The 21,487-nt window shown below is 49.3% G+C and overlaps 2 protein-coding genes across 2 annotated transcripts in view; one reads left to right on the top strand and one right to left on the bottom strand.

Moving 5' to 3' along the window:
- LOC140421745 (uncharacterized) overlaps positions 1 to 21,487 on the top strand; it is a 354,082-nt gene that overhangs the window by 65,565 nt on the left and 267,030 nt on the right. The window lies entirely within an intron of this gene.
- LOC140417894 (uncharacterized) lies at positions 6,090 to 7,269 on the bottom strand (the record flags this gene model as incomplete). Its single annotated transcript, XM_072501324.1, has 1 exon — positions 6,090 to 7,269. A coding segment is annotated over one exon (1,035 nt), but the record flags the coding sequence as incomplete, so codon positions are not given.

Consider the following 21,487-nt stretch of genomic DNA (forward strand, 5'->3'; position numbering starts at 1 on the left):
ACACTGGGTCAGACCGTTCATCTGCCCCGAGTGTGGGAATGGCTTCACTGACTCACAATGTATGCTGAAACACCAGTGACTTCATGAGTGTCTGCGGGGATTGGATTTGGCTGTTTTTGCTGCTGTCAATCAGATCCAGGACTGAGATGTATGGGTTAATCCTGAGGTGTGTAAGAAACACACCCCAGTCACTCTCTTCCATGAATCAGAGCTTCTAGATAGAGTCAGAAGGCTCCTTTACAACTGTGGGATTAATGACGAATGCTGGAAACTTAAGATTTTAATCCGGGAGTCAGAGTTTACGCAAAAAGGGGGTCCAAGTCATTGGTGATTTTAAACCAGGTTATGAAAAAACAACAGTTTAGATACAGTACACCAGCTAAATTGACAGAAAAGACATGCGACCAATAACAGGTGAGAATTATTTACTGGTCCCGGATCAGGAGGATGCCGATCTCCGGGGCGGAGGTGACTGTCTCCTCAGAATGGTTTACTGATCCCGGAATCCGACACTGGGACAGATGGAGCTGATCTCCGGGCGGAGGTGACAGTCTCCTCGGAATGGTTTACTGATCCCGGAATCAGTCACTGGGACAGATGGAGCTGGAGGTGACAGTCTCCTCAGAATGGTTTACTGATCCCGGATCAGACACTCGGACAGATGGAGCTGATCTCCGGGGCTGAAGGTGACAGTCTCCTCGGAATGGTTTACTGATCCCGGATCAGTCACTCGGACAGATGGAGCTGATCTCCGGGGCTGGAGGTGACAGTCTCCTCGGAATGGTTTACTGATCCCGGATCAGACACTCGGACAGATGGAGCTGATCTCCGGGGCTGAAGGTGACAGTCTCCTCGGAATGGTTTACTGATCCCGGATCAGACACTCGGACAGATGGAGCTGATCTCCGGGGCTGGAGGTGACGGTCTCCTCGGAATGGTTTACTGATCCCGGATCAGACACTCGGACAGATGGAGCTGATCTCCGGGGCTGGAGGTGACCGTCTCCTCGGAATGGTTTACTGATCCCGGATCAGACACTGGGACAGATGAAGCTGATCTCCGGGGCTGGAGGTGACGTTCTCCTCGGAATGGTTTCCTGATCCCGGATCAGACACTGGGACAGATGGAGCTGATCTCCGGGGCTGGAGGTGACAGTCTCCTCGGAATGGTTTCCTGATCCCGGATCAGACACTGGGACAGATGGAGCTGATCTCCGGGGCTGGAGGTGACGTTCTCCTCAGAATGGTTTACTGATCCCGGATCAGACACTCGGACAGATGGAGCTGATCTCCGGGGCTGGAGGTGACGTTCTCCTCGGAATGGTTTACTGATCCCGGATCAGACACTCGGACAGATGAAGCTGATCTCCGGGGCTGGAGGTGACAGTCTCCTCGGAATGGTTTACTGATCCCGGATCAGTCACTCGGACAGATGGAGCTGATCACCGGGGCTGGAGGTGACAGTCTCCTCGGAATGGTTTACTGATCCCGGATCAGACACTGGGACAGATGAAGCTGATCTCCGGGGCTGGAGGTGACGGTCTCCTCGGAATGGTTTACTGATCCCGGATCAGACACTCGGACAGATGGAGCCGATCTCCGGGGCTGGAGGTGACAGTCTCCTCGGAATGGTTTACTGATCCCGGATCAATCACTCGGACAGATGGAGCTGATCCCCGGGGCTGGAGTCTCTTGTGTTCTCCTTCCTCTGGATCCAGTCAGTGTGTTTGGTGTTAGTCTGAATCCAGCACCGATCACTTTGAAAATCTTTCCTGTCCAAAGTGATTTTCCTGTCGAACCGTTTTAACCTTTACTCAGACAGTTGGTTTATATTTGGGTCGTCAGATCCAACCTTCTCCAGTTTAGAAATCTGGTTTCAGGGTTTGTGACAGAGAGAACAGGCCTGTGCTGTGTGTGTCACCCAGCAAGCTGCTGTGGAAGCTTTGTTACTGAGAGCCAGCGAGAGCTCATTCTATTCACAGTCAATGAATTTCTGACATTTTATAAACGTTATTGGATGGTGAATTTTTTTTACAATTTGCTGTCCAATCCGAGATTGGTGTAAAACTGTGATCTGTTCCTGACTGAAGGTGAAGTTTCCAGCTGAGAATCTTCGGTCTGAAGTTTCCGAGTGTTTTTGTGACATTCCTGACTTTTCCAATGTGAGGCAGTGACAACAACAACTGGCATTTACCCATCAACAGGTTAAAATGTCGGAGACCCTTCACAGAGGGACAGAAGCTGGGTGGAAAAGGTAAGGAGACAGGTTTAGTGAGAGGCTTCCAGCCCTTAGGACCTCGGTGCCTCTGCCAATGGTGGAGTAAAGCTAGTTAGGGGTGCTGAAGTGGGGGGCGAGGATTTTTTCTTTGATTGTTTTATGGGATGTGGACGTCACTGGAAAGGCCGGGATTTGTTACCCATCCCTAATTGCCCTTCAGCTAAGTGGCCAGCTCGGTACAAGAGTTAACCACATTGCTGTGGGTCTGGTGTCACATGTAGGCCAGACCAGGTCAGGAGGGCAGATTTCCTTCACTGAAGGACATTTGTGAACCAGATGGGTTTTCCCAACAATCGATGATAATTGTATCGGCCGCTGAGACTAACTTTAGAATTCCGGGTTTATTCATTGGATTTGGGATTTGAAGCCGTGTCTCCAGAGCACTAGCCTGGGCCTCTGGATCACTAATCCAGTGACATTACCACGTTGCCACCTTCTCCCCTAATAGGAGGAGTGAGGGAGCTTGGAGGGTTGTAGGGCTGGAGGAGGTTCCAGAGACTGTGTCATGGAGAGAGTGGCTGCCTCCATGGAGCTTCAAGCACGGCTCTGAAATGGGTCGGTGTAGGGTAGGTCATGACCTCGGCCATGCAGGAGATGTCTGCTGCCTTGAACAGGATGACAGATACTGTCAACATGTCACTGATCTCCCCCAAGCTGGTCAGCAGCAGAGTGGGAGGAATGATGTGACGCTGGTCCAGAAGAGGGATGGTGGAGGAAGGAGACATGGATCTGGGAACTCCACTCAAAGAGATCCCACCTTAGACCCATTCCCCCCCCACCCCCCAAATCCACAGGCAGTACCCAACACGCCGCCCCGTCTCCAGCTGAATCTGCCCTGCACAGGTACAGATGGATCAGTCTGTCCCAGAACCCTCAGGGGCTCTGAAACCCAGAGGGTGGAGACCACAAGCCTCTGGACAGTGAGAGCAGGGATGTGAGCAGCCTGTCTCTACCTCTGCTGAAACCACACAGGATGCACCAAGTAGAAGCAACAGAAAGGGCCTGGCTCCAAATTGTAATTCACCAAGTGTCTGAAATGGGGGTTTGACAAGATATGAAGTTTCTTTATTTAATAATGATGCACAAACTGTATTGACTGGAACCACTTCCAGCTCTTGTCCGTTCTTACATCCCGGGGCCAGCTCAGCCTCTCACCGAGTTCATGCTGAATGTGAATCCAGGCTGGGGGCCATTGGCTGGCTGTGCAATGGGAGGATGAGTGGGTGAAGGAATGTTCAGTGAACAGGGAGGGGGAGGGGGGTTGGTGCTGCTGGTGGGAAGTGTTCATTCTGAAGGAGTCCCACTTGAAACAGAGACCATTCATTTCTCACTTTGAAATGATTGAGCTGCAGTCTTTCCCCATTCTTGTTCAGTTTTTCAATATTTATTTATTTAAATCTCGACTGAAACATATTCTTGTTATGACCCTGAGATCCAGAGGATTTTAAATCTGTTAAAGTCAATCCCCATCGAGTACACAGGACTCAACTGGTCCGAACTTTTTGTGTCATAAATTGTTTTTAAACTAAATTTAGCATACCCAATTCATTTTTTCCAATTAAGGGGAAATTTAGCGTGGCCAATCCACCTATCCTGCACATCTTTGGGGTGTGGGGGCAAAACACACGCAAACACGGGGACAATGTGCAAACTCCACAGACAGTGACCCAGAGCCGGGATCGAACCTGGGACCTCGGCGCCGTGAGGCAGCAGTACTAGCCACTGTGCTACCCCTTTTATGCCATAAATAAACAAAGATCTTACAAGATGTTTATCAGAGAATTGTTTTTATCTGAGACCAAGGATGGTCAAACTCTGTCCCAAAGTTTAGATATGGGACTTGAGCCTGGGCTATGGGGTCCACGAACATGGAGCATCATTCCCCGATGTCCTTCATCCCCGATTTTAATCACATCCCAAATGGGGCAGCCGTCAGCTGCCTGGATCCTAAGCTCGAGAATTTCGGCCATAAACATCTTCACTTTTCCACTTCATTTTCCACCTTTAAGACTCCCCTCATAACCAAACTCTCTCACCAAGACTTTGGTCATCTGACCCAATGTGTCCTCATGTTCCTGTGAAACTGCTTGGCACATTTTATTGTGTTAAAAATCTCAATGTGTACACAAGTTGTTATAGTTCAGTGAGATCTGATCACTTACTGAGAGTGAGTCTGTATAAATGTAACTCAGATAGACACAGTTTGTGTTATAGTTCAGTGAGATCTGATCACTGAGTGAGTGAGTGAGTCTGGAAAAATGTAACTGAGATACACCCAGCTTGTGTCATAGTTCAGTGAGTGAGTGCGTTATTTGTTAGAATGCGTGAGAGGAGTGCGATTGAGCCAAAGCCTGAGTCACCAGTTTAAGGCCAGGAGGAGAGAGAATCTGGAGAGGGGAAAAGAATCAGGAGGAGACTGGAGACTGAATCTGGAACAATGAGCAGAGAGGGAGGGGTGTGTGTCTGTGTGGGACAGAGATTCATAGATTTGGGAGAATGTACCATAGAAACTAGAATGGTCTGTTCTGAATTTCTATCCTGCATTTCCACCAAAAACCTCTGTAAACTCCTTTTATGGGAGTTAGAGGGAGAGGATTTGCAGACAGAAAATTCAAAGTCAAAATCTTGAGATCTTTCAGAATGATTTAATTTCATTATGAAAGCAGGAATGTTTGTTGTCTGTGGCAAATTATTTAAATCAGAATTGTGACTGAAAAATCACCGGGATACAAACACACACTAAAGAGACGGAAGTTCATCACAGGGTCAAACATGACATCAAGTCTGGTTTAGTGTCAGACGTTACCAGGGAGAGGAATGGAGTTGGTAGCTCGGGAATTCAAACAATGACTCCACAGAAGGGGAGAGAGCTGGTGGTGAGGTAGAGCTGGGAGCTATCAGTGTAAATGTGACAACTGACACTGTGTCCAGATGGTGCTATTGTGGGGAACATGTGGATGAGAAATAAGAAGAGAAACGTCTGGATCCTTTGGGAACACCAGAGGTAACTGTGGGAGTGGGAAGACATTACAAGTGATTCACTGGCTCTGATCAGATGCAGAAGAATGGACCCAGGAGAGAGCAGCCGCACCCAGCTGGGTGACAGTGGAGAGGTGACGGAGCAGAATGGTGTGGTCGACCTTGTCAAAGGCTGCAGACAGGCTGAGGACAGAGGGGAGAGTTTATCTTTGTCACAGTCACAGAGGATGTTATTTGTAACTTTGATAAGAGTTGTTTCAGCATGGTGACAGAGCAGAAACCTGATTGGAGGGATTCAAACATGGCATTCTGGGAAGAATGAACAGGGATTTGGGAGAGGTGAGGGGTGCAGGCGATGGGGCAGTAATTTGTAAGGATGGTGGAGTCAAGGGCTTGCTTTTTGACAAGGGTAGAATGATGGCAGAAGGGGAGGGACAGTACCTGATAGAGAAAAGATTCAACAAAGTCAGTGAACATGGGAAAGTTGGGTGATCAGTTTTGTGGGAATAGGGTCGATGGAGCAGGAGCTGGGTCTCATGGACAAGATGAGCTCTGAGAGGGCATGAGGGGAGATGGGAGAGAAACTAGAGAACGATGTGGATTCAGGGCTCGGGAAAGGATGAAATTTAGAGACAGTTTGGTCCGGTGGGCTCGTGGAAGGGAAGCAGCAGAGGCAGCTGATCGGATTTACTCAATCTCAGTCACAAAGAAGCTCCACAAGCTCCTCACTCTTCTTGTAGGAGGTGAGAATGGAAGAGACAGGGGAGAGCGAGAGAACGTCAAAAGGAGCAAACTTGTGTCAGAGATATTAAAAAGTTTCAACACACTGCGTATTTAACACAAATCTAATTTATTTGACTTTTAGCCAGAATATGAGTCCCTGTAAGTGGCTGCAGTTTATTTCCATCAGCAGAACCAGACCCCAATGAACACGGTCCAGTCCTGGGTGTGATTAACGGAAAATTGCAATCACTGTAGTTATTTATGAACTCGCTGATGTCTAAACAGGCTGGATGAGGTTGTGAAAGCGTTCCCACACTGGGAGCAGGTGAACGGCCTCTCCCCAGTGTGAACCCGCTGGTGGGTCAGCAGGTTGGATGACTGAGTGAATCCCTTCCCACACTCAGAGCAGGTGAAAGGTCTTGTGCCAGTGTGAATTCGGCGGTGGTCGGTGAGTTGTGATGATCGTCTGAACCCAGTCCCACAGTCAGAGCATCTGAATGGCTTCTCGTCAGTGCGAACACGTTGATGGTACATCAGTTCCCAGGAACTTTTAAAGCCCTTCCCACAGTCTGAACATTTAAAAGGTCTCTTGTCTGTGTGAACTAGGTGGTGTCTCAGCAGGGTGGATGAGGTAGTGAATCCCTTCCCACACTCTGAGCAGGTGCAAGGCTTCTCCCTAGTGTGAATTCGCTGGTGTGTCAACAGCTGTGACAACTGAGTGAATCCCTTCCGACACTCGGAGTAGGTGAAGGGTTTGTCCCCAGTGTGAATTCTCTTGTGCGCCAGCAGGTCAGATGACTGAGTGAATCCCCTTCCACACTTGGAGCAGATAAGCGGCCTCTCCCCGGTGTGAATCCTCTGGTGTACAGTGAGTTGGGATGATCGCCTGAACCCAGTCCCGCAGTGAGAGCACCTGAACGGTCTCTCGTCAGTGTGAACACGTTGATGGAGCATCAGTTCCTGGGAACTTTTATAGCATTTCCTGCAGTCTGAGCATTGAAATGGTCTGTCCTCTGTGTGAACTCGCTGGTGTCTCAGCAGGTTGGCTGAAATAGTAAAACTCTTCCCACACTTGGAGCAGGAGAACGGTTTCTCTCCAGTGTGACTGCGTCGATGTGTTTCCAGCTCTGATGGGGAAATGAATCCCCTCCCACAGTCCCCACATTTCCACGGCTTCTCCCCAGAGTGACTCCGCTTGTGTCGACAGGCCTGATGTTTGTCTGAAGCCTCGTCCACACACAGAACACGTGTACGGTTTCTCCCCACTGTGAATGGTACTGTTTCCTTCCATGTTCAAAGTATGATGATATTCACGTTACGGTAAATGGAGCAACTGGTGCTGATCCTGATGTGATGAAGTTTCCCGACTGCCAATCCTCCCCTTCCAATGACCTGTGAACCGGATTTAAAACGAAAAATAGGGAGTGAAAACACAAAGGCAGGTTGTGAAATTGAGTTGAATGAATCGGGTCATTTGTGGGGCTGGCACCAGGAAAATGTGACCATGAAAACTGCTGGATTATTGTAAATACACAACTGGTTCATTAATGTCCTTCAGGGAAGGGAACCTGCCAATTGGTCTGAATCTACGCTAGACTCTGACACTCTGCGAGAAGGAGAGAGAAAGGGAGTAGTAGAGGCTGAATGATTGAAACAAGTATTTAATATATCTTCAACATGAGCAGAACTTTGACAGAATCTCCCAAGCCATTCTCCACCACCTCGTAGGAGCAGGGTAGCAGGAATATGTGAACACCATGATTTCCAAGTTCCCCTCCAACTCGCACACTTATCTGACATACAGTACTGGATGGATAAAGCCATTGTCTTCATGCCCAGTTATAAACTCCACTCCCTCACCGCCGACTCCATCTCTCTCCCTGGGAACTGTCTGACGCTGAATCAGACTGTTCACAATCTCTGGCATATTTCACCCCAAGCTGTGTTTCTGTTCACACATCACTGTCACTGCCTATTTCCACTCAGTAACGTTGTCCAGTTGTGTCCCTGTATTAGTTCCTGTGCTGCTGAAACTCATCCATTCCTTTTGTTTCCTCTAAACTGGACTATTCGAATGTGGGTCTTGTCGATCTCCCAGATTCAACTTCACAGGAACTGGAGGTCATCCAAAGCTCAGCTGCTCCTGCCCTCACTCACACCAGGTCTTGTTCACCATCACCCCTGTGCTCCCTCACCTGCATCGTGGTAATTGCCAGTCCGACAGTCGTCTGGGCTCATTTAATTCTGACCCTCCCCCGGCTCCAGTTCCTCTCCTGTGCTCACAATCCCCTCTCTGAGCTGCCTGATCTCCTTCAGTCCATCTCCACCAGCTGCACTGAGCATGCTCAGAATACAGCACAGCCCTGCGTCCTCACCCTGGGTTCCATTAGTCACCGATAGGGGACTTTCTGACAGATTGGGAATTCTGGGTAATCTCACCGCCATCGAGATCAATCAGTGAACAGGCAAATGTTTTCTCCAGTTGATAAAAGGGAAGATCCATGGATGAGGGGGATAGTGGACAGGAAGCAGAATCAGAGGTTCAGACATTGTACTGAAAACTCACAGCATAAACACATTAATCTGATAGATCACTTCCACATGAGAAGACAGCAGTGGGAAGCCTCTTGAGATTCTGGTCCCTTCCCAGTCAGTAATTACTGGAGCTGGGATACAGAAAAGAGTCGGAATAAATTCAGGGATTTATTTGTTCAGTTTTACAAATGGGTCTGGAGTCACATTCAAAGTTTGTGCAGACTGTGAGTACCTGGCTTTATTAACCCTCCCTTTCCAGAACTTGGGGGAAGGTGTCTGGTATTCAGGTCAAATATTACAGGAACTAATTTAAAGCTTGTGTCATCATTTATGCTTTATAATTACGGGTCATGACTAAAGCATTCGTGGGAACTATTTCTTATAACAGGGGTTAGTTAATAAAGCAGACTGGGTCTGAGCTGCATAAACAGAGGTGTTCAGCACAAAAACAAGAAATTATAAAGTCCTGGTTAGAGCACAACATTATATCCAGCTCTGGTCACCAGTCCTCATGAAGGATATGAGGATCCTGAAATAGTGCTGAGGAGATTCAGGATGGTTCCAGGAGGGAAGTTAGCGGCAAGGTTAGGTTGGAGAAACTGGGCTGGTTCTACACAGAGCAAATGAGATTGGAGGTGTACAAAATTAATACAGGCATAGATCAGGTCGATAAAGAAAAGCTGTTCACATTAGCTGATGGTGCCCGAGATGCAGCGGGGAATATGAAGAAGACCTTTTTTTACACAGAGTGATAACCTGTATCTCACAGCCCTGGAGGGTGGTGGAAGTGGAAATGATTCATCACTTCACAAGAAGAAGGATGATATACTATGCGACTTTTATCAAGGATTTGGCTGCACGCTGGACGATTGCTTCATATTTTAATTATCTGTCCCACTCCCACACTGACCTCTCTGCCCTTGGCCTCCTGAACTGTTCCAATGAAGCTCAAAGGGAGCTTGGGGAACAGCAGCTCATCATTCCATTCAACACTTTACAACCTTCAGAACTCAGCAGTGAGTTCAGCAGTTTCTGCAGCAACAGAGGTTTCAACATCTGGAACTCTCTCCCTGAAAAGGTGCCAGAACCGGATTCTATGTTTAGAATGTGTCTGCTCGTCCGAGATTCCCCAACCAGTGGAAATGGTTCCTCTCTATCTACCTCGTCAGTTCCAATTAACATCCTGCACACTTTGATCAATTCCCTTTTAATCTTCTAAATTCAAAGGATTACAACCCTCATAATAAGGTGGCAAAGGGGTTAGGGAGGGGAAAGATATAATTAATAGCATAGTGCTAAAGATTGTGCAGGGACACAGGGGACTGGGGTTTCTAAGTGCTTTTATCTCTGAAGTGACAGGATATATTCAGAGAGTAGTTAGCAAAGCAGTTCTGTGGAAAGATAATTTAGATCCGAAAATTAACTCTGATATTCTCTCCTCCACATTGCTGGAGGATGTGCTGACGAAAGGGGGACTGGAGAAGGGGGTAGTGTCAGTGGTCTACTGAGCTATTTTGGAAGAGGAGAAGGCACCACTGGAAGGCAAAGTGATCAAAGCAAAGTGCAAGGAAGAGTTAGGAGAGGATATGGAGGAGGGGTTCTGGTGTGAGGTGCTCCGGAGGGTGAATGCCTCCACCTTGTGAGCAAGGTTGGAGCTGATACAGCTGAAATGAAAATGAAAAATTAAATGAAAATCGCTTATTGTCACAAGTAGGCTTCAAATGAAGTTACTGTGAAAAGCCCCTAGTCGCCACATTCCGGCGCCTGTTCGGGGAGACTGGTATGGTAGTATACAGAGCACACCTCACGAGGGCGAGGATGAGCCGATTCTTTGAAGGAGTTGAAGATGTGTGTGAACGCTGCGGAGAGGGGGGGGGGGGGGGGGGGGGGGGCACGTCGCCATATTTGGGGTAGGAGGCCATATTTGGGGTGTTGGACCGGCCAGAGTTGGAGGCACATGTTGTAGCCTTCGCCTCATTGATCGCCCGAAGACGGATCCTGATAGGTTGGAGAGCAGCCTCTCCACCCTGGCGTGGCGGGGGGTCTGTTGGAATTCTTGACTCTTGAGAAGGTTAAGTTTGATCTGAGGGGAAGGACATATAGGTTCGACAATTCATGGACATTATTCATTATGCACTTCCAAGAACTGGATAACATCAAACATTAGCTGGGAGGGGGGGGGGGGCAATGGGTGTTAATGGGGGATTCCTGATTCCTTTTTGTCAGTTTGTGTGAACGTGTGGGTGAATGTTTTGGGTTTGGTGGGAGGATGGGATTGTTGTTATTGATATGGGGATTGACATATTTGTTACTGATTATTGTTTATTGTTGATGGGTGTAAATTTGGGAGAAAATGCGAAAAAGGAGAATAAAGAAATATTTTTTTAAAACTCTGATTCTCTCTTCACAGATGCTGTCAGATCTGCTGAGTTTATCCAGAATTGTCTGTTTTATCTCAGATTTCAAGAACCCACAGTATTTTGCTTTTATTAAATTAACTCTTGAGCTGATTAATGGTGTTAATGAGCACAAAATAGAAGTTTTACTGCTTTATAAAGCTCTGATAAGGCCACAATTTGAGTATTGCGTCCATTTTTGGTCACCACTCTTCAGGAAGAATGTGAAGGTCCTTGAGAAGGTGCAGAAGAGATTTTGCAGAATGGTTCCGGCAGAGGGGGTTGAGGAGATTTAATTCAGATGTAGAAGATTCTGATGGGTTTCGGTAAAATAAGACAGAAAATCTGTTCCCATTCACTGGTTGCACAATAACTCAGGGACATATTCAGGTTTTGTAAAAGATATGGGGGATGTGAAGGGGACCGATTTTACAGTCAATGGTAATGACCCTAAAGTTGCGGCTGAGGGGAGGGCAGAAATGGACACGATGAATATTTTCAAAAGGAAATTGGATAAATATTTAATGGAAACCTGCGAGGATTGAGGGATGGAACAGGGGAATGGGACTGACTGGACTGCTCTTGCGAACTAGCATAGACTCACTGGGCCGAATAGCCTCCGCTGTGCCACAATGACTATGACTACTTTCTGTAATCTCATTGTATAATTTAACTTTGGGATTCAGCAGCGGCACAGTGGTTAACACTGCTGCCTCAAAACGTCAGGGACCCGGGTTCAATTCCAGCCTTTGTTGGAGTTTATACATTCTCCACTTATCTGCATGGTGCTCCGGTTTCCTCACTGTTATAACCTGCCTACTGACGATTGGCTGGGGACTAATGATTATCCCACAATCCTATGGGAGTATGAACTTCCCCAATGAGGGGGGCGGAGAAACTCCTACTTTAAATAAGCTGGCCAGTCCAGGAACCAGGAGGAAGGAGAAGGTAGCAAGGGAAGTTACTGCTATGTATATATTGTTATAGTAAATAAACTTTATTATTTTGTATCCTTAAAACTCGTGCTGGATTCTTCATGGCCCTTACAAAACTGGCGACGAAGGTAAAAGTGAATAGCTGTCTACACTGCTGAAGCCACCTCCCTGGATTTTTGTTGGATACAGGTTGGAAGTTGTTTTCTATTATACCATGCCTCTGTACGGACGTTTGGATGTTTTTGATGCTGCGCTGGAAAGCTGGAACCAGTACACGCAACGGATGCGTTACTATTTCCGGGCAAACAACATCACTGAAAACGAGCGCCAGGTGGTCATATTGCTCACCGCCTGCGGGCCGCATACGTTTGGGGTGATTAGGAGCCTTACGTACCCAGCTGCGCCGGACACCAAAACGTTTGACGAACTTGTGAATATAGTGGGGCAACACTTTAACCCAACCCCGTCCACGATAGTCCAGCGTTACCGGTTTAATACCGCTGAGAGGACCCCTGGAGAATCCCTTGCCAATTTTTTATCCAGGCTACGCGGGATTGCGGAATACTGTGACTATGGTGAGACCTTGTCAGAAATGTTACGCGATCGTTTGGTTTGCGGTATTAACAATGCGGCCACCCAGAGAAAGTTGTTAGCGGAGCCAACATTGACTTTTCAACAGGCAATACAAATAGTCTTGTCCCGAGAGAGCGCAGAGCGAGGAGTACAGGAGCTACAGGGAATGGAAGTGCATGCCTTGGGGCGAAACCCTTTCCGCCCAAAAACGTCCCCCCGCACTCCTGCGGTACCTTGGGCGAGGCAACGACCAGACCGACGCCAGTGGCCATCGGACATTCCTCCCCAAAGGGAGCCTTCTCCAGAGCCAATGGATGAGGAGCCATGTCCGTGTCAGACTTGTAGGCGCCGACCCCGTCGCGGACGGCGGTCCTGGGGACGCCAGAGGAGCCGTCGTTCCGACCGAAACTGGGACCAGCCCAGGGGCCGTAACTGGGACCAGCCCGGAGGCCGTACCTTCCATGTGGATGAACCTGCGGCGACCACTCCTGAGGACGTGGAGACGGAGGACGACTGCCTGCAGCTGCATTGTGTGGCAGCTCCCCGTGTGGCCCCCATTAAGGTGACAGTACGGGTCAATGGCCACCCGCTGGAGATGGAGTTGGATACTGGCGCAGCGGTCTCCGTGATCGCCCAGAGGACATTCGACCGCATCAAGCAGGGTATACAGACCCTTACACTAACTGACTCACAGGCCAGGTTGGCCACCTACACGGGGGAACCACTGGACATTGCAGGAACTACAATGACCCCTGTGGTCTATGGACGCCAGGAGGGGCGTTTCCCACTTATCGTGGTGCGTGGCCATGGGCCCAGCCTGTTGGGTCGGGACTGGTTGCGCCATTTGCGGTTGCAATGGCAGCACATCCTCCAAACAGTTTCTGGAGGGTTGACTGAGGTGCTAGGACGATACCCAGAGGTATTCCAGCCTGGTCTGGGGAAAATAAAAGGGGCCGTAGCCCGTATCCAAGTTGAACCAGGAGCCACACCGCGCTATTTCCGGGCGCGCCCAGTGCCTTACGCTTTGCTCGAGAAGGTAGAAGGGGAGCTCACTCATTTGGAGAGTTTGGGTATTATCAGGCCTGTCCGTTTTGCTGACTGGGCAGCACCAATTGTGCCAGTAATGAAGCCAGATGCCACAGTTCGCTTGTGTGGCGACTATAAACTTACAGTGAATACAGTTTCCCGACTCGACCGATACCCAATGCCTCGCATAGAGGATCTCTACGCGAAACTTGCAGGCGGACTCTCATTCACAAAATTAGATATGAGTCACGCCTACCTGCAGTTGGAGCTGGACCCTGCCTCCCGACCATATGTAACAATTAACACACACCGGGGCCTGTATGAATATACACGGTTGCCCTTTGGAGTATCCTCTGCCTGCGCAATTTTCCAACGTGTTATGGAGGGCATTTTGAGAGGTTTACCACGTGTGGCTGTCTATCTAGATGACGTGTTGATTACAGGGACGTCGGAGCAAGAGCATTTGGAAAATCTGGAGGCTGTCCTTAAACGCCTTTCGGAGGCTGGAGTCCGTTTACGTCTCACACAGTGCATATTTCAGGCAAAAGAAGTAATCTACCTAGGTTATCGGGTGGATCGCGAGGGTCTGCACCCCGTCGCAGAGAAGGTGCGTGCAATTCAACATGCCCCCACCCCGACTGACGCTTCGCATCTTCGTTCTTTTCTCGGTCTCGTAAACTATTACGGGAAGTTCCTCCCCAATCTGGCAACTACGCTGGCCCCCTTACACCTGCTGCTAAAGAAAAATCACACCTGGGTTTGGGGTCAGCCGCAAGAAACCGCTTTCCGGCGGGTAAAGCAACAATTGTCGTTGTCTGGGTTACTAACCCACTATGATCCGGGAAAGCCTTTGCTCGTCACATGTGATGCATCCCCGTATGGTATTGGGGCTGTCCTGTCCCACAAGATGGAGAACGGGGCCGAGCGACCGATAGCTTTCACCTCCCGCACATTGACTGCAGCGGAGAAGAAGTACGCGCAGATCGAGAAGGAGGGCCTGGCAGTGGTTTTCGCGGTGAAACGCTTCCACCAGTATGTGTACGGCCGCCATTTCCCTATCGTGACTGATCATAAGCCCCTGCTGGGACTCTTCAGAGAGGATAAGCCGATACCGCCCATTGCTTCTGCACGGATCCAGCGCTGGGCTTTGTTGCTTGCTGCATATGAGTATTCTCTGGAGCACAAACCAGGTACGCAGATAGCAAATGCCGACGCACTGAGCCGATTGCCTTTATCGACCGGCCCCATGTCGACCCCCACGACCGGTGAGGTGGTCGCAACCCTAAATTTTATGGACACCTTGCCTGTCACGGCATCACAGATCCGTGAGTGGACCCAGACGGAGCCAGTCCTGTCAAAGGTTCGGCACATAGTCCTGTATGGTGGGCAGCATAGACAGCTCCCAGGCGAGTTACGGGCATTTTCCTCCAAGCTGTCAGAGTTCAGCGTGGAAGACGGCATCCTCTTGTGGGGGACGCGTGTGGTTGTCCCGGAAAAAGGCCAGGAGCTGATATTATCAGACTTGCACAATGGGCATCCGGGCGTGACCAAGATGAAAATGTTGGCCCGGAGTTATGTCTGGTGGCCAGGCCTCGACACCGACATTGAGAAGGTGGCCCAAAACTGCTCCATTTGCCAGGAGCATCAGAAGCTTCCGCCGGCCGCGCCCCTACATCACTGGGAATGGCCTTGGGCACGCTTACATGCAGATTTCGCAGGCCCTTTTCAGGGATCCATGTTCCTTCTACTAATTGACGCCCAGTCCAAATGGCTGGAGGTGCATAAGATGCAGGGGACAACGTCCTGCGCAACAATTGAGAAAATGCGTTTATCATTTAGCACGCATGGCCTCCCCGAGGTGCTGGTCACGGATAATGGCACTCCATTCACGAGTGAGGAGTTTGCTAGGTTTACAAAGATGAAAGGCATCCGCCATATCCGCACTGCCCCTTACCACCCGGCTTCAAATGGGTTGGCAGAGCGTGCAGTGCAAACATTCAAAAGAGGCCTAAAGAAGCAGTCTTCCGGATCAATGGACACGAGACTGGCTCGGTTTTTGTTTACGTACAGGACCACCCCCCATACAGTGACTGGGGTAGCTCCCGCAGAACTCCTAATGGGCCGGAGACTTCGCACCCGCCTTAGTATGGTCTTCCCGGACATTGGCGCAAAAGTACGCCGCACACAAGAACGGCAGGGACCGGGATTGTCTCAGCATCGTCCGATTCGGCAGTTTGCGCCCGGTGACCCAGTATTCGTGCGGAATTTTGCTGGTGGTGCCCAATGGGTTCCTGGGGTAATCTTTCGCCAAACGGGCCCTATATCGTACCAAGTGCAAGCCCAGGGTCGTCTCCAGCGAAAACATGTAGACCACGTCCGGTCCAGAAGATCATCCCCGCAAAAGATTCCCCGCCCCCGGAGCTCAGTTCAACAGCGGCAAAGACCAGAAACAAGGGAAGGTAGTCCTCCAAATCTTCCACTGGTGCCTCACTCAAAGCCTGCGCAGGTCATGACGGGACCGAATGGGGACAGAGACGCTGACATGACGGAGGCAGCAGACTCTGACTCCGAGATGGAGACACAGGATGAATCAGAGGGGGAATCCTCGGGTCCACAGGCCGTGGATGTACAACCGCGCCGTTCATCACGGAAGCGCCGGTCTCCGTCTCGTTATACGCCGCCTGATCCAGCGCCGCGTGCAAATGGCGTCCGGCCTGCGGCCAAACGAGTTTGACGCCTCCCTTCGCCAGGGCCTACGGTGGATTCCTTGGACTTTGGGGGGGAGGGATGTTATAACCTGCCTACTGACGATTGGCTGGGGACTAATGATTATCCCACAATCCTATGGGAGTATGAACTTCCCCAATGAGGGGGGCGGAGAAACTCCTACTATAAATAAGCTGGCCAGTCCAGGAACCAGGAGGAAGGAGAAGGTAGCAAGGGAAGTTACTGCTATGTATATATTGTTATAGTAAATAAACTTTATTATTTTGTATCCTTAAAACTCGTGCTGGATTCTTCGGGGCCCTTACAAAACTCACCATCCAAAGATGTGCAGGTTAGTGGATTGGCTATGCTAAATTGCCTCTTAATGTCCAAGGATGTGCAGTTCAAGTTCTGGGTTATGCGTATAGGGTGGGGTGGATGGAGGAAGCATAAATGGGTAGAGTGCTCATTTTGAAGGGTTGGTGCTGGCTGCCCGCCCCCCGCACTGTAGGGATTCTATGATCACTCAAGGAAATCTGTGCCCTGCACTCCCTCTGAGGCCATTCTATTCTCCCAAAGTTTGTTGCCCAGAGTTGAGTTTTCGAGGTGTGGTCGAACCAGGGTTTCTGAATCTCTGGGTTTTTCCAGTCACACTGGGACCTGGAATCTTCTTGCACAGACAGAACAGATAAATATTTTACCTTGCACACTCAGATGCTGCTAATATTCAGGTTCTGATGTATCACTGACTCTGTCAGATCACAATGTGATGCTTGGTTTGAGTTTCCCATCGATCAATGCTCCACTTTTAACTTCCTGAAAAAGAAAGTTACAAAAACCTTCAACTGTTAGTCGAAGATATAAATTGAGGAGACATAAAAATTGTCTTGGTTTGAGTTTGCTGTGTGTAAATCCTCCCCTTCTAACCCCGTGTAAAAGGAATTTCCAGAATCCATCACTGTCAGTTACAACATTCTCTCCTCCTGCTGACAGGCCGAGGAGGACTGCGCATGCGCCCTGCTGCAATATGGCTGCGGTTATTCTGGGTCTGTGATGCAGAGCAGCCCAACAACGTCCTTTGCAAACACAGGATCAGGAGCTTCTTATTCGGGGTTTGAGGCATTCATGCTGTGTTTATGAGGCCCCCCCCCCCCCCGGCACTCCTCTGTCTCTTCCCCCACACCTCGTGGCCCCGTGACTCAGTTCACCGGATCATTGCTCCCCTCGTCGCCCAAGTCCAGGCACGTACCGCACTGCGCATGCCCCAGTCAGAGACCGCACTGCGCATGCCCCAGTCAGAGACCGCACTGCGCATGCCCCAGTCAGAGACCGCACTGCGCATGCCCCAGTCAGAGACCGCACTGCGCATGCCCCAGTCAGAGACCGCACTGCGCATGCTCTAGTCAGAGACCGCACTGCGCGTTCTCCACTTACAGCTTGGTGGTGCGCCTGCGCAAGAAGCTCCAGCGGGCTGAATAGGACACAGTCTTCCACGCGGAGAATGCTGGGTCTTTATCCAACCATTAAAATGCAATATTGATCAATCGAATTTGTTGCTTTGTGATCCGATTTCGATTGGAGCCACATGCTAAGATGTCACATTATTAAATTAATTGATACAGCAACCAAAGTGCATGATACTAAATGGGCGGCACGGTGGCATAGTGGCTAGCATTGCTGCTTCACCGCGCCAGAGACCCGTGTTCAATTCCGGCCTCGGATAACTGTGGGAAGATTGCAGTTTCTCCCTGTGTCTGTTTCCTCCGGGTGCTCCGGTTTCCTCCCACAGTCCAAAGATGTGCAGGTTAGGTGGATTGGCCCTGATAAATTGGCGTCCAAAAGGTTAGGTGGGTCACCAGGTCGGGTGAAGGCGTGGAATTAACTGGGGTGCTCTTTCCAAGGGCTGGTGCAGACTTGAATAGCCTCCTGCTGCACTGTAGGTTCTATGATTCTTCCTCCAGTGTGACTGAGCTGTTATGTCAGCAAATAGGATGACGAGTGAATTCATTTCCACATTCGCCTTGGACCCAAGATGGCGCCGGAGCGTGGCGACTCTCTGTGAGCTCTACCAAACAGATCCTCTTTTTACATCTTTTATAATCGTACTAAAACTAATTGAACACTAACATTATCACTAATCTTTACTCCTGTATGCTTCACCCAATGCCCGTGTCTATATATTTACATTGTGGACCTTGTGTTGCCCTGTTGTCCCCTTTGGGGGCCTTCTACAGCAGGATTTAGATTGTCTGGAGACTTGGGCGGAGAGATGGCAGATGGAGTTTAACCTGGACAAATGTGAGGTAATGCATTTTGGAAGGGCTAATGCAGGTAGGGAATATACAGTGAATGGTAGAACCCTCAAGAGTATTGAAAGTCAAAGAGATCTAGGAGTACAGGTCCACAGATCACTGAAAGGGGCTACACAGGTGGAGAAGGTAGTCAAGAAGGCATACGGCATGCTTGCCTTCATTGGCCGGGGCATTGAGTATAAGAATTGGCAAGTCATGTTGCAGCTGTATAGAACCTTAGTTAGGCCACACTTGGAGTATAGTGTTCAATTCTGGTCGCCACACTACCAGAAGGATGTGGAGGCTTTAGAGAGGGTGCAGAAGAGATTTACCAGAATGTTGCCTGGTATGGAGGGCATAAGCTATGAGGAGCGATTGAATAAACTCGGTTTGTTCTCACTGGAACGAAGGAGGTTGAGGGGCGACCTGATAGAGGTATACAAAATTATGAGGGGCATGGACAGAGTGGATAGTCAGAGGCTTTTCCCCAGGGTAGAGGGGTCAATTACTAGGGGGCATAGGTTTAAGGTGAGAGGGGCAAAGTTTAGAGTAGATGTACGAGGCAAGTTTTTTACGCAGAGGGTAGTGGGTGCCTGGAACTCACTACCGGAGGAGGTAGTGGAGGCAGGGACGATAGGGACATTTAAGGGGCATCTTGACAAATATATGAATAGGATGGGAATAGAAGGATACGGACCCAGGAAGTGTAGAAGATTGTAGTTTAGTCGGGCAGTATGGTCGGCACGGGCTTGGAGGGCCGAAGGGCCTGTTCCTGTGCTGTACATTTCTTTGTTCTTTGTTCTTTTATGTATTTTTATTTTATTTTCTTTAATGTACTAAATGATCTGTTTCAGCTGCTCATAGAAAAATACTTTTCACTGTACCTCAGTACATGTGACAATAAACAAATCCAAATCCAAAGAACTTTGTGGTGGGATTTTACACCTGAGATTGAAGCTCAGTCAGTGATTTTAAACCCTTCTACTAATGAGTTCCACATTCTTAGCACTGTTCAGTTAAAGAAAAGCAAAAAAAACTACAGATAATGGAAATCTGAATTAACAACAAAAATAATAATCTAATAATAATATTTATTAGTGTCACAAGTAGGCTTACATTAACACTGCAACAAAGTTACTGTGAAAATCCCCTAGTCGCCACACTACGGCGCCTGTTTGGATACACTGGAGGAGAATTTAAAATGTCCAATTCACCTAACAAGCACGTCTTTTGGGACTTGTGGGAGGAAACCGGAGCACTCGGAGGACACCCATGCAGACACGGGGAGAACGTGCAGACTCTGCACAGACAGTGACCCAAGCCAGAATCGAAATACTCAGCAGATCTGCAGTGTCTGTGGAGAGGGAGACATGGTTTACATTTCATGTCCAAGGTCTTTCATCAGAACTACACTGCATCAGCACAGATCTGAAAGATCAACTGTTTCTGTTCAATTTTGGACACTAAGGGCAATTTATCATGGCCAATCCACCTAACCTGCACATCTTTGGACTGTGGGAGGAAACCGGAGCAGCCGAAGGAAACCCACGCACACACGGGGAGGATATGCAGACTCCGCACAGACAGTGACCCAGTGGGGAATCGAACCTGGGACCCTGGAGCTGTGAAGCAATTGTGCTATCCACAATGCTACCGTGCTGCCCTCGAATCTCGTGATTCGTAGTCAGGCGCGTTATCCATTGCGCTGCTGGCCCACAGGGGAATGACATCGTTACATCTGGTCCAATAGGTCACACAGACTGTTTATCCCAAAGTGTTTAACAACTCTCGGGATTCTCTCAGGACCCCCCTCCTCCCTCTCCCCTCCCCCCTCCCTCCCCTCCCCCCTCCCTCTGCCCCCCCTCCCCCCTCCCTCCCCCCCCCCCCCTCCCCCCTCCCTCCCCCCCTCCTCCCCCCCCTCCTCCCCCCCTCCTCCCCCCCTCCTCCCCCCCTCCTCCCCCCCTCCTCCTCCCCCCCCTCCTCCTCCCCCCCTCCTCCTCCCTCCTCCTCCCCCCCTCCCCTCCCCTCCCCCCCCTACCCCCGGCGGATTGGATCGGAGTCGCTGTTGAAATTTTTGGCAATGTAAAATACACCAATGCTGTTCCCAGCGTGGAAGGTCATTCCCGAAAAACAGAAAGAATGAGCTGCCAGTTCTGGGATCATGTCCAGCGTCTGTTTGTGGGGAAATGCAGTTGGTGAATGGCCACGCTTGGACAATACTTACCAGGACAAATAAGTTTAAGTTTAAATTTGGAAATTCCCAGCTCCTTTCTGTCTGCAGGTATTTCCCGCTCTGAGCTGCACAATGAACAACAAACCACACCGATAAAACTAACTTTTATTTCCTGTCCGTTCAACTGGTTTCGGTGCCGGCGATGTTTGTGGACAAACTGCAGCTTCTGTATGTTTCGTCCGCTGCATTTATTCCCCTGGAATTGATACTCATTTTCTGTTTTCATCAAATGTCCGAACGGTGTAAAGTTGTGATGATGTCCACCAGACGGCGACATGGTCACATGTTTCCTCCTGATCAAATACCCGCCACAATATCCACCTTCAGGTTCTGACTCAGTCAATGGTTCCTCTCTGTTTTCGAACATACGAACAGATTAAATAGAAGCAGAAGTTGGCCATTCGGCCCCTTCAGGCTGCTCTGCCATTCAATAAGATGTGGAGATGCCGGCGTTGGACTGGGGTGAGCACAGTAAGAAGTCTTACAACACCAGGTTAAAGTCCAACAGGTTTGTTTCGAATCACTAGCTTTCGGAGCACTGCTCCTTCATCGGGTGTGTAAAGAGGTGGGTTCCACAACCATATATATAGACACAGTCAATGATACAAAGACTCGCATTCAAAGTATCATCTTGCATCAGTGACTGTGTCTATATATGTGGTTGGGGAACCCACTTCTTCATTCACCTGAGGAAGGAGCGATGCTCCGAAAACTAGTGATTCGAAACAAACCTGTTGAAATTTGATCTGGTGTTGTAAGACTTCTTACTATTCAATAAGCTGGCTGACCTGTTTGTGTTTCGAATTCCACATT

Source organism: Scyliorhinus torazame, chromosome 5, assembly GCF_047496885.1.
Source record: "Scyliorhinus torazame isolate Kashiwa2021f chromosome 5, sScyTor2.1, whole genome shotgun sequence".
NCBI lineage: Eukaryota > Metazoa > Chordata > Chondrichthyes > Carcharhiniformes > Scyliorhinidae > Scyliorhinus > Scyliorhinus torazame.